The following is a 14,184-nucleotide window of genomic DNA, read 5'->3' on the forward strand; positions in this document are numbered from 1 at the left end:
ACGTTATTACCCCCTTCACTATATAGGGAGCCTAACGTTATTAACCCCTTCACTATATAGGGAGTAGGGAGCCTAACATTGTTAACCCCTTCACTATATAGGGAGCCTAACATTGTTAACTCATTCACTATATAGGGAGCCTAACATTGTTAACTCATTCACTATATAGGGAGCCTAACGTTATTAACCCCTTCACTATATAGGGAGTAGGGAGCCTAACATTGTTAACCCCTTCACTATATAGGGAGCCTAACATTGTTAACTCATTCACTATATAGGGAGTAGGGAGCCTAACATTGTTAACTCATTCACTATATAGGGAGCCTAACATTGTTAACTCATTCACTATATAGGGAGCCTAACATTGTTAACCCCTTCACTATATAGGGAGTAGGGAGCCTAACATTGTTAACTCATTCACTATATAGGGAGCCTAACATTGTTAACTCATTCACTATATAGGGAGCCTAACTTTATTAACCCCTTCACTATATAGGGAGTAGGGAGCCTAACATTGTTAACCCCTTCACTATATAGGGAGCCTAACGTTGTTAACCCCTTCACTATATAAGGAGTAGGGAGCCTAACATTGTTAACCCCTTCACTATATAGGGAGCCTAACGTTATTAACCCCTTCACTATATAGGGAGCCTAACGTTGTTAACCCCTTCACTATATAGGGAGCCTAACGTTGTTAACTCATTTACTATATAGGGAGCCTAACGTTGTTAACTCGTTCACTATATAGGGAGTAGGGAGCCTAACGTTATTAACCCCTTCACTATATAGGGAGCCTAACGTTGTTAACTCATTCACTATATAGGGAGCCTAACGTTGTTAACCCCTTCACTATATAGGGAGTAGGGAGCCTAACGTTATTAACCCCTTCACTATATAGGGAGCCTAACGTTGTTAACTCATTCACTATATAGGGAGCCTAACATTGTTAACTCATTCACTATATAGGGAGCCTAACTTTATTAACCCCTTCACTATATAGGGAGTAGGGAGCCTAACATTGTTAACCCCTTCACTATATAGGGAGCCTAACGTTGTTAACCCCTTCACTATATAAGGAGTAGGGAGCCTAACATTGTTAACCCCTTCACTATATAGGGAGCCTAACGTTATTAACCCCTTCACTATATAGGGAGCCTAACGTTGTTAACCCCTTCACTATATAGGGAGCCTAACGTTGTTAACTCATTTACTATATAGGGAGCCTAACGTTGTTAACTCGTTCACTATATAGGGAGTAGGGAGCCTAACGTTATTAACCCCTTCACTATATAGGGAGCCTAACGTTGTTAACTCATTCACTATATAGGGAGTAGGGAGCCTAACGTTGTTAACCCCTTCACTATATAGGGAGTAGGGAGCCTAACGTTATTAACCCCTTCACTATATAGGGAGCCTAACGTTGTTAACCCCTTCACTATATAGGGAGTAGGGAGCCTAACGTTATTACCCCCTTCACTATATAGGGAGCCTAACGTTATTAACCCCTTCACTATATAGGGAGTAGGGAGCCTAACATTGTTAACCCCTTCACTATATAGGGAGCCTAACATTGTTAACTCATTCACTATATAGGGAGCCTAACATTGTTAACTCATTCACTATATAGGGAGCCTAACGTTATTAACCCCTTCACTATATAGGGAGTAGGGAGCCTAACATTGTTAACCCCTTCACTATATAGGGAGCCTAACATTGTTAACTCATTCACTATATAGGGAGTAGGGAGCCTAACATTGTTAACTCATTCACTATATAGGGAGCCTAACATTGTTAACTCATTCACTATATAGGGAGCCTAACATTGTTAACCCCTTCACTATATAGGGAGTAGGGAGCCTAACATTGTTAACTCATTCACTATATAGGGAGCCTAACATTGTTAACTCATTCACTATATAGGGAGCCTAACTTTATTAACCCCTTCACTATATAGGGAGTAGGGAGCCTAACATTGTTAACCCCTTCACTATATAGGGAGCCTAACGTTGTTAACCCCTTCACTATATAAGGAGTAGGGAGCCTAACATTGTTAACCCCTTCACTATATAGGGAGCCTAACGTTATTAACCCCTTCACTATATAGGGAGCCTAACGTTGTTAACCCCTTCACTATATAGGGAGCCTAACGTTGTTAACTCATTTACTATATAGGGAGCCTAACGTTGTTAACTCGTTCACTATATAGGGAGTAGGGAGCCTAACGTTATTAACCCCTTCACTATATAGGGAGCCTAACGTTGTTAACTCATTCACTATATAGGGAGCCTAACGTTGTTAACCCCTTCACTATATAGGGAGCCTAACGTTGTTAACTCATTCACTATATAGGGAGCCTTACGTTGTTAACCCCTTCACTATATAGGGAGCCTAACGTTGTTAACCCTTCACTATATAGGGAGCCTAACGTTGTTAACCCCTTCACTATATAGGGAGTAGGGAGCCTAACGTTATTAACCCCTTCACTATATAGGGAGCCTAACGTTGTTAACTCATTCACTATATAGGGAGCCTAATGTTGTTAACTCATTCACTATATAGGGAGCCTAACGTTGTTAACTCATTCACTATATAGGGAGCCTAATGTTGTTAACTCATTCACTATATAGGGAATAAGGTGCTATGTCTTCCTCTACAAAATAATTACTCAGTTCTAACAATGCATTGTGGGGTCAGTGAAGTGTGTGTGTGTGCCCAAATCAAATTTTATTTGTCACATGAGCCAAAAACAACAGGTGTAGTAGACCTTACTGTGAAAGTCTTAGTTACAAGCCCTTAACCAACAATGCAGTTAAGAATATAGAGTTAAGAAAATATTTACTGAATAAACTAAAGTTTTAAAAAGTTACAATAACGAGTCTATGTATACAGGGGTACCGGTACCGAGTCAATGATGTGCTGGGTACAGGTTAGTAATGGGACTATATACAGGGGGTACCGGTACCGAGTCAATGATGTGCTGGGTACAGGTTAGTAATGGGACTATATACAGGGGGTACCGGTACCGAGTCAATGATGTGCTGGGTACAGGTTAGTAATGAGACTATATACATGGGGTACCGGTACCGAGTCAATGATGTGCTGGGTACAGGTTAGTAATGAGACTATATACAGGGGGTACCGGTACCGAGTCAATGATGTGCTGGGTACAGGTTAGTAATGGGACTATATACAGGGGGTACCGGTACCGAGTCAATGATGTGCTGGGTACAGGTTAGTAATGGGACTATATACAGGGGGTACCGGTACCGAGTCAATGATGTGCTGGGTACAGGTTAGTAATGAGACTATATACAGGGGGTACCGGTGCCGAGTCATGATGTGCTGGGTACAGGTTAGTAATGAGACTATATACAGGGGATACTGGTACCGAGTCAATGATGTGCTGGGTACAGGTTAGTAATGAGACTATATACAGGGGGTACCGGTACCGAGTCAATGATGTGCTGGGCACAGGTTAGTCAAGGGGGGGAGGGGGGTGGACTGACATGAGCAGAACTTCAGAAAAGGGGTGGGTGGGGTGGGGACTGACATGAGCAGAACTCCAGAAAGGGGGGGGGGGGGTGGACTGACATGAGCAGAACTTCAGAAAAGGGGTGGGTGGGGTGGGGACTGACATGAGCAGAACTCCAGAAAGGGGGGGGGGGGGGTTGAGTCCGATTAAAATGGTGGAAAAAAAGGGAGATGGTTTGTTAAAGCAGACCGGTAGAAAGGGAGCTGAAGAGAAATGGAAGTGAATGAGGGTGAAGTATAGGAGGTGGTGAAGTTATCGGAGACGGAGGTTCAGGATGAAGAAGAGTCTGTGACTCTTGCCTTTTGGCTGATCCATTTGTGGTTTCACGGTGGGTGGAAAAACAAGAATTGGGTCATGTGGAATCGGTGAGGGTAACTAGAATTGGTCTAGTGATAATTGTTTTGTGTTTCTGCTGGTCAGAGGGAGAAGGCGCTCGAAATAAAACGAATGGGGGGCGAGAAAAGTTAATTGTTTCGCTCTCAAGGGCACCAATGAAAGGAGTGATAACTGGGGTAGATTTAAACGTTGACCAGCTGAGGGCAAAGATTCCCGGTGTATGTGATGCTCATCATTTGATACAACATAGACAGGGTGGCAAGAAACAGGGGAAACAGAAGAGTCATTGTCTGTTCTTTTGAGTTTTGAAGTTGAGTCTTTGCCTGACAAAGAGAAGTTAGGATATATAAGTTATGCTGTACTAGCTTATGTGCCGAATACATTACGATGTTACAGGTGTCCTGGGTAGCTTATGGGCAGGTGGCAACGGTATGTAGGAGGGAGTGAGAAATGTGCAGCATTGGGGAAAGTAGTGGAATGTGTTAATTGTAGGGGTGCCCATGGAGCTGGGGATCACCTCCCATCACCTGAGAACCCCAAATCCAAATAAAATGTTATTTGTCACATACACATGGTTAGCAGATGTTAATGCGAGTGGAGCGAAATGCTTGTGCTTCTAGTTCCGACAATGCAGTAATAACCAACGAGTAATCTAACCTAACAATTTCCCATTCCCACAGTGATGTATGGTGGTCACAGCATCATGCTGTGGGGATGTTTTTCCATCGGCAGGGACTGGGAAACTGGTCAGAATTGAGGGAATGATGCATGGTGCGACATACAGGGAAATTCTTGTTTTTAAATTCACTGGTTTTAGGTCAGTTAGGATCACCACTTTATTTGAAGAATGTGAAATGTCAGAATAATAGTCAAATGATTTATTTCAGCTTTTATTTCTTTCATCACATTCCCAGTGGGTCAGAAGTTTACATACACTCAATTAGTATTTGGTAGCATTGCCTTTAAATTGTTTAACTTGGGTCAAACGTTTCGGGTAGCCTTCCACAAGCTTCCCACAATAAGTTGGGTGAATTCTGGCCCATTCCTCCTGACAGAGCTGGTGTAACGGAGTCAGGTTTGTAGGCCTCCTTGCTCACACACGATTTATCAGTTCTGCCCACAAATGTTCTATAGGACTGAGGTTAGGGCTTTGTGATGGCCACTCCAATACCTTGACTTTGTGCCATTTTTAAGCCATTTTGCCACAACTTTGGAAGTATGCTTGGGATCATTGTCCATTTGGAAGACCCATTTGTGACCAAGCTTTAACATCCTGACTGATGTCTTGAGATGTTGCTTCAATATATCCACATCATTTTCCTCCCTCATGATGCCATCTATTTGGTGAAGTGCACCAGTCCCTCCTGCAGCAAAGCAACCCCACAACATGATACATACAGGGAAATTATTGGGAAAACCTGTTTCAGTCTTCCAGAGATTTGAGACTAGGATGAAGGTTCACCTTCCAGCAGCACAATGACCCTAAGCATCCTGCTAAAGCAACACTCGAGTGGTTTAAGGGGAAACATTTAAATGTCCTGGAAAGGCCTCGTCAAAGCCCAGACCTCAATCCAATTGAGAATCTGTGTGTGTGACTTAAAGATTGCTGTACACCAGCGGAACCCATCCGACTTGAAGGAGCTGGAGCAGTTTTGCCTTGAAGAATGGGCAAAAATACCATTTAATTTTTAGGTTACCAGGTGCCTATTTTCAATCACCAGTTGCACAGAGGTATATCCTAATCCCATTGGCTAGATGGAGACACCCCAAGACACTTGCACTTTTGGGGGCACTTTGGGGGGGGTGGGGGGGGTCTGTTTTGTAATGTTTTTTGTTTGTTTCATTATGAAACATATTTTGCATCTTCAAAGTGGTAGGCATGTTGTATAAATCAAATGATACAACCCCCCCAAAAAATATATTTTAATTTCAGGTTGTAGGTTGCAGCTGGCTGACAACAGAGCAGCACGCCTTGCTCTTCATGGTAATCAGAGGGCTGATAAAAATACTATAGACCAGAGTCCTATGGCACCCTATTCCCTATATAGTGCACTACATTAGACCAGAGCCCTATGGCACCCTATTTCCTATATATAGTGCACTACATTAGACCAGAGCCCTATGGCACCCTATTTCCTATATATAGTGCACTACTTTAGACCAGAGCCCTATGGCACCCTATTCCCTATATAGTGCACTACTTTAGACCAGAGTCCTATGGCACCCTATTCCCTATATAGTGCACTACTTTAGACCAGAGCCCTATGGCACCCTATTCCCTATATAGTGCACTACATTAGACCAGAGCCCTATGGCACCCTATTCCCTATATAGTGCACTACTTTAGACCAGAGTCCTATGGCACCCTATTCCCTATATAGTGCACTACTTTAGACCAGAGCCCTATGGCACCCTATTCCCTATATAGTGCACTACATTAGACCAGAGCCCTATGGCACCCTATTCCCTATATAGTGCACTACATTAGACCAGAGCCCTATGGCACCCTATATTCCCTATATATAGTGCACTACTTTAGACCAGAGCCATATGGCACCCTATTCCCTATATAGTGCACTACTTTAGACCAGAGCCCTATTTCCTATATATAGTGCACTACTTTAGACCAGAGCCCTATGGCACCCTATTCCCTATATAGTGCACTACTTTAGACCAGAGCCCTATGGCACCCTATTCCCTATATAGTGCACTACTTTAAACCAGAGTCCTATGGCATCCTATTCCCTATATAGTGCACTACTTTAGACCAGAGCCCTATATGGGCTAGTACACTATATAGGGAATATGGTGCCATTTGGGAAGCACTCCTAGTCTCTGGAGGAGAGGTGAGAGGTCGCTGGGCAGTGTACATACAACCAGGGCCTGTCTGACCTTTGAGCCCTGACCCGATGACCTTGTCCTGATCGACCTCTAGAAGCTCCAAGTGAAACTAGTTTCCCATGTTGCCCAGAGCTAGGATTAGCTTATTCTCTGCAAAGCTTAGCCTTAACCATGGGATGGCAGAAATACACAACTGATCCTAGAACAGTATCTAGAGCAGGGCTCAATTCCATAGGATGGACATCATCAGGAAGAAAACTGAATTTACAATAAAAAATTAAGAAACAAAAGGTATATATTTTTGAATGACTTCAATAAACTGAAAAGTAGAATTTCAAAAGATTTCTTAAATAAAAAATAAAAAAAATCACTTCCTGAAATGACTGCCTTCAATTCGAATTGACCCCAACTTTATCCAATTCCCCTTCATCATGTACAGAGGGGGTTGGTGATCAGATTCCTGTCTCCAACAATACAAAACCACGCTATTTTTAAGGTCACTATTGACATTTAAGCATGGGCAGGAGTGTAGTCATTCTCTCACAATAGTATCCCATGCAGAAAGCAATATATTGTGCGAGTGCTACACATACAAACAAGTGTAGACACACCAGTGTAGCAAAATAAGAAATGGACCTAAAGTTGACATTTACATTTTGAAGAAAAACCAAACATTTCCTGACGTAATTTTATTTTTAATAAATAGTACAACATTTTTGTGTTTCAAATGAAAAAGTTAAAATCCTGTCCTTCTGTATCCAAACCCGTCCCTGGTTTGAAATGTGGGCTGTTTCTACAACACCCATCTTCCTACAACAAACGATAGTGATCTTCCTTCCACCCACCAAGAGTCTTAAGGTAATCATATATGTACACACACACACACACACAGATGACACAGACACACACACACAGACACCCCCCCATTCGGGAAGTATTCAGACCCCTTGACTTTTCCCACATTTTGTTACATAACGGCCTCATTATAAAATGGATAAAAAAATATATATATCCTCAGCAATCTACACACAAATACCCCGTAATGATGAAGTGTAAACAAGAAAGATGAGAGAGGCCTGTAATTTTCATCATAGGTACACTTCAACTATGACAAACAAAATGAGGGAAAAAAAATCCAGAAAATCACATTGTAGGATTTTTAATGAATTTATTTGCAAATTATGGTGGAAAATAAGTATTTGGTCACCTACAAACAAGCAAAATTTCTGTATCACAGACCTGTAACTTCTTCTTTGAGAGGCTCCTCTGTCCTCCACTCTCTTTTTAAGTGAGAGAACTTGCACAATTGGTGGCTGACTAAATACTTTTTTGCCCCACTGTATGTATGTATGTATATATATATCTGAAAGACCTTATTTACATAAGTATTCAGACCCTTTCCTATGAGACTTGATATTGACCTCAGGTGCATCCTGTTTCCATTGATCATCCTTGAGATGTTTCTACAACTTGGGAGTCCATCTGTGGTAAATTAAATTGATTGGACATGATTTGGAAAGGCACACACCTGTCTGTACAGTAAGGTCCCACAGTTGACAGTGCATGTTAGAGCAAAAACCAAGCCATGAGGTCGAAGGAATTGTCCATAGAGCTCCGAGACAGGATTGTGTCGAGGCACAGATCTGGGGAAGGTACCAAAACATTTCTGCAGCATCGAAGGATGCCAAGAACACAGTTTTGTACCACCAAGACTCTTCCTAGATCTGGCCGCCAGGCCAAACTGAGCAATCGGTGGAGAAGGTCCTTGGTCAGGGAGGTGACCAAAAACCCGATGGAGCTCTGACAAAGCTCTCCACAGAACTCTCAGACCATGAGAAACAAGTTTCTCTTGTCTGATGAAACCAACATTGAACTCTTTGGCCTGAATGCCAAGAGTCAACATCTATAGGAAACCTGGCACCATCCCTATTGTGAAGCGTGGTGGCAGCATCATGCTGTGGGAATGTTTTTCAGAGGTAGGGACTGGGAGACTAGTCAGGACCGAGGCAAAGATGAAAGGAGCAAAGTACAGAGAGATCCTTGATGAAAACTTACTTCAGATCCCTCAGAACCTCAGACTGGGGAGAAGGTTCACCTTCCAACAGGAAAACGATGCTAAGCACACAGCCAAGACAACGCAGGAGTGGCTTCGGGACAAGTCTCAACTGTCCTTGAGTGGTCCAGCCAGAGCCCGGACTTGAACCTGACCAAACAACTCTGGAGAGACCTGATAATTGAGGAAAATATTGAGGCTGTAATAGTTGCCAAAGGTGCTTCAACAAAGTACTGAGTAAATGGTCTGAATACTTATGTAAATGTGATCCATTTTTTATTTATTCATAAATTAGCAAACATTTCTAAACTTGTTTTTGCTTTGTCATTATGGGGTATTGTGTGTAGATTGAGGGGGGAAAAACAATTTAATTCATTTTAGAATAAGGCAAAACGTAACAAAATGTGGAAAAAGTCAGGGGGTCTGAAAACTTTCCAAAAAGGTACTGTACAGATACACACTTCATTGGGTGGTAGTAAACCATGTATCTCTTAGTAAAGAGAGTATTGGTGCTGTTGTCATTATTGATGCTGCTGTTGTTGTCATTATTGATACTGTTGTTGTTGCTGTCATTATTGATACTGTTGTTGTTGCTGTCAGTATTGGTGCTGTCGTTGTTGCTGTCATTATTGATGCTGCTGCTGTTGTTGTCAATATTGATGCTGCTGCTGTCATTATTGGTGCTGTTGTTGCTGTCATTATTGGTGCTGTCGTTGTTGCTGTCAGTATTGGTGCTGTCGTTGTTGCTGTCATTATTGATGCTGCTGCTGTTGTTGTCAATATTGATGCTGTTGCTGTCATTATTGGTGCTGTCATTATTGGTGCTGCTGCTGTTGCTGCCATTGATGTTGTTGTTGTCATCATTGTTGCTGCCGTCATCAGTGACGCCGTTGTTGTTGCTGTCATCAGAGACACCCTTGTTGCTGTCATCAGTGATGTTGTTGTGGGGTACACGCTGGTCCTGGACCGGTTTGGAAGTGGGGGGCATTAGGTGGTGACAGTAGTGATTTAAAGTGACTAAGATACAAACTCAGAGAAAGAGGGAGAGAGAGAGAAAGAGAGAAAGAAAGAGAGAAAGAGAAAGAGAGAGAGAAAGAGAAAGAGAGAGATAGAAAGGGAGAGAGAGAAAGAGAGAAAGAGAGAGAGAGAAAGAGAGAGAGAGAGAGAGAGAGAGAGAGAGAGAGAGAGAGAGAGAGAGAGAGAGAAAGGGAGAGAGGAAACAGATCAGGTTAGAGTTCCTCTGGAGCTCAGTTGGTAGAGCATGGTGCTTGCAACAAGGAGAAGGAGAACAGGAGATAATATTATATTTTAATACAACTGGTGGGTCTAATCCTGAATGCTGATTGGTTGAAACCGCATTCTAGCCGGTGTCTATTCCACAAGTTGCCACCGGCTAAATCTGAGATGTTAAAATGCCTATTTACTCTGTTCCATCTGACTGCTGCAATCCACTGTCTCATCAGCCCAGCCAGGCAATGTATAAACTTGATCTCCACTATAGAAAAGCATCTAGACATTATCTCACATTTCTTTTAGACTAACACTTGGTTTCCAACAGCAGAGATTAGTATGCACCTCGTTGTCTGTCTCTCTGACCTTTGCAAATTCAGATGGTTGTCATAGCAACAGCTAAATCAATACTTTGTTTTGCGAAAACTAAAACGCGTGAGTGGAACATTTATTTTGCTCTTTTCGGCAGCATGAATATGGATGAATGGGGGAGGAGAAAATAATATGCTACCCAGGCAATACTACAGAGGCAGATGTGAAAAATAATGTATTGAATGACCAAGAGAAAATCTCCAACAAAGAAAACACAATTAAGAATAGAAACTGGGCTGTGCGGTACTTCGAGGGCTGATTAGATGATAACAACAAACAAAAGTTGTCAACTTCAGAAATGTCACAAAGGAAGAGTTTAACATCCTGGAGCAATGTACATCCTGGGAACAGGGGGAGCGGTACAGTTTAATTAGCTCAACCGGTTTCTAATTGACCCACCTGTCGGCCTGTTTCTAAATGACCCACCCGTCGGTCGGTCGGTTTCTAATTGACCCACCCGTCGGTCGGTCGGTTTCTAATTGACCCACCCGTCGGTCGGTCGGTTTCTAATTGACCCACCCGTCGGTCGGTCGGTTTCTAAATGACCCACCCGTCGGTCGGTCGGTTTCTAAATGACCCACCCGTCGGTCGGTCGGTCGGTTTCTAATTGACCCACCCGTCGGTCGGTCGGTTTCTAAATGACCCACCCGTCGGTGTGTCGGTTCCTAAATGACCCACCCGTCGGTCGGTTTCTAAATGACCCACCCGTCGGTCGGTTTCTAAATGACCCACCCGTCGGTCGGTTTCTAAATGACCCACCCGTCGGTCGGTTTTCTAAATGACCCACCCGTCGGTCGGTTTCTAAATGACCCACCCGTCTGTCGGCCGGTTTCTAAATGACCCACCCATCGGTCGGTTTCTAAATGACCTACCCGTCGGTCGGTTGGTTTCTAAATGACCCACCCGTCGGTCGGTCGGTCGGTTTCTAAATGACCCACCCGTCGGTCGGCCGGTTTCTAAATGACCCACCCGTCGGTCGGCCGGTTTCTAAATGACCTACCCGTCGGTCGGTCGGTCGGTTTCTAAATGACCCACCCGTCGGTCGGTCGGTCGGTTTCTAAATGACCCACCCGTCGGTCGGCCGGTTTCTAAATGACCCACCCGTCGGTCGGCCGGTTTCTAAATGACCTACCCGTCGGTCGGTCGGTCGGTTTCTAAATGACCCACCCGTCGGTCGGCCGGTTTCTAAATGACCCACCCATCGGTCGGTTTCTAAATGACCTACCCGTCGGTCGGTCGGTTCTAAATGACCCACCCGTCGGTCGGTCGGTCGGTTTCTAAATGACCCACCCGTCGGTCGGTCGGTCGGTTTCTAAATGACCCACCCGTCGGTCGGCCGGTTTCTAAATGACCCACCCATCGGTCGGTTTCTAAATGACCTACCCGTCGGTCGGTCGGTTTCTAAATGACCCACCCGTCGGTCGGTCGGTCGGTTTCTAAATGACCCACCCGTCGGTCGGCCGGTTTCTAAATGACCCACCCGTCGGTCGGCCGGTTTCTAAATGACCTACCCGTCGGTCGGTCGGTCGGTTTCTAAATGACCCACCCGTCGGTCGGTCGGTCGGTTTCTAAATGACCCACCCGTCGGTCGGCCGGTTTCTAAATGACCCACCCGTCGGTCGGCCGGTTTCTAAATGACCTACCCGTCGGTCGGTCGGTTTCTAAATGACCCACCCGTCGGTCGGCCGGTTTCTAAATGACCCACCCGTCGGTCGGCCGGTTTCTAAATGACCCACCCGTCGATGGGTCGGTTTCTAAATGACCCACCCATCGATGGGTCGGTTTCTAAATGACCCACCCATCGATGGGTCGGTTTCTAAATGACCCACCCATCGATGGGTCGGTTTCTAAATGACCCACCCATCGATGGGTCGGTTTCTAAATGACCCACCCGTCTGTCGGCCGGTTTCTAAATGACCCACCCATCGATGGGTCGGTTTCTAAATGACCTCAACCTCCAGTTACAGCGATGTCCAAGAGGAGAACAGACAACCAAAGCCAAACTAATTTCTCTATAAAAAAAATAACCAAGAGAACACTGAAAACCAAGAGAACACTGAAACCCAAGAGAACACTGAAACCCAAGAGAACACTGAAACCCAAGAGAACACTGAAACCCAAGAGAACACTGAAACCCAAGAGAACACTGAAACCCAAGAGAACACTGCAGCATCATCAACACCCTAAAAGCTGAAGCGTGGCAGCAATAGCAGTAGCACAGACAGATATTTCCACCAAATACACCATCCGGGGGAATGTACAGATAAATGTGACAATAAGTGACAATAAGTAGATATAGCTATCTCAGCTGTGGTGGATTTCATTTATTAACATCAGTTCAAATTGATGTCATGGATTGTATTTCTTTTGTCTTAACAGTGTCCTGACAAGAGAGCACATTTTCTCTGCCAGGCAAAATTGGCATTATTAGTTCATTGTTATGGTTGTATCCAAAGAAATCTAACTAGAAAACAGCTACTTTGTTGTTATTCTGGCTGCACTTGCTAGCCAGTATGGAGTAGCTAGCAAGCTAGCCAGTATGGAGTAGCTAGCCAGTATGGAGTAGCTAGCAAGCTAGCCAGTATGGAGTAGCTAGCAAGCTAGCCAGTATGGCAATGGAGCATTTAGAAGGAACGACTGGGTCGCGTCTCTGGCAGCCGAACCGATAGAACGAACGACCCGCTGGCTTGGGTAGCAACCATAGATTTTGTGTCTGGACTATATAAATATCTTGTGTTTAAGGACGAAATAGTGTGAATAAATTCATCAAAATAATGTTTAATGAAAATATGTCAATCATCATTTGAATGTGTTGGTAACCCGTTGTGTAAAAGTGATAATGCCAGAGAAGCCGGTGTTTTGGAGGATATATACGACTCAAGTCTCGGGGTCTAACAACACCAGTGCCAATATATCCTCCAAACACGGGCTTCTCGGGCTTTATCACTTACATAGAGGACTGGAGATAATATATTATACCCAAATCCCCTCCCCTCCCCTCCCCTCTCAGAGAGAGAGGATTTGTGGATAAAGAGAGAAAAGGAGAGATCATGAAAGAGAGGAAAATAAGACAAGTCCCTGATTGTGACACAGTCCTCTATAGATACAAGGCCCTTGGCCCATTCATCCATCCATCCATCTCTACGTAGTCCTGTCCGTCCGTGGTCCACTGTAGTGGATAGTAAGGGTTTGGGGGGTCCGCTGTTTCCCAGGTTAAGAGGGCCTCTCCTGGGCTGCCCTGTCTCCTGTGGCTCCCTCCCTCATGGTTCCTCAAGCCAGGAGGGTTTGTCAGCCCCTGGGGGCCTCAGCTTGATGTTGAACTGCTTCAGGGTCTGCTCCAACTGCTGCTGGTTCCCAGCAAAGTACGCTGAGATGGCATTATGGAACAGGAGCAGCTGTTTATGCATCACCTTTACCTGGAGCGAGAGAGCGAGAGAGAGAGAGAAAGGAGCGAGAGAGAGAGGCGGGGGAGAGAGAGAGAGAGAGAAAGGAGCGAGAGAGGCGAGCGAGAGAGAGAGAGAGAGAGAGAGAGAAAGGAGCGGGAGAGAGAGAGCGAAAGGAGCGAGCGAGAGAGGCGAGCGAGAGAGGCGAGCGAGAGAGAGGCAAGAGAGAGAGAGAGGCAAGAGAGAGAGAGAGGCGAGAGAGAGAGAGGCGAGAGAGAGAGGAGCGAGAGGCCAGAGAGAGAGGAGCGAGAGAAAAAGGGGCGAGAGAGAGGACGAGCGAGAGGGATCAACACACTGATACGCAAAAGAGAGATACAGACAGGCCTCTGTCTGAGTGCTCGTGTCATTGCCTGTCTGTGTGTGTGTGTGTACTTGTC

The 14,184-nt window shown here is 44.6% G+C and overlaps 1 protein-coding gene across 1 annotated transcript in view; it reads right to left on the reverse strand.

The window, feature by feature from the left end:
- Positions 1–12,654: 12,654 nt before the first annotated feature.
- The window catches only part of arfip2b (ADP-ribosylation factor interacting protein 2b), a 40,835-nt gene continuing 39,305 nt past the window's right edge, over positions 12,655–14,184 (reverse strand). Inside the window, exon 5 of the mRNA XM_031809089.1 lies at positions 12,655–13,780. Coding sequence (XP_031664949.1) covers positions 13,625–13,780 — 156 coding nt within the window. The 3' untranslated portion in view covers positions 12,655–13,624. The remainder of the gene's footprint in view (positions 13,781–14,184) is intronic.

The sequence above is a fragment of the Oncorhynchus kisutch genome, linkage group LG29 (assembly GCF_002021735.2).
Source record: "Oncorhynchus kisutch isolate 150728-3 linkage group LG29, Okis_V2, whole genome shotgun sequence".
NCBI lineage: Eukaryota > Metazoa > Chordata > Actinopteri > Salmoniformes > Salmonidae > Oncorhynchus > Oncorhynchus kisutch.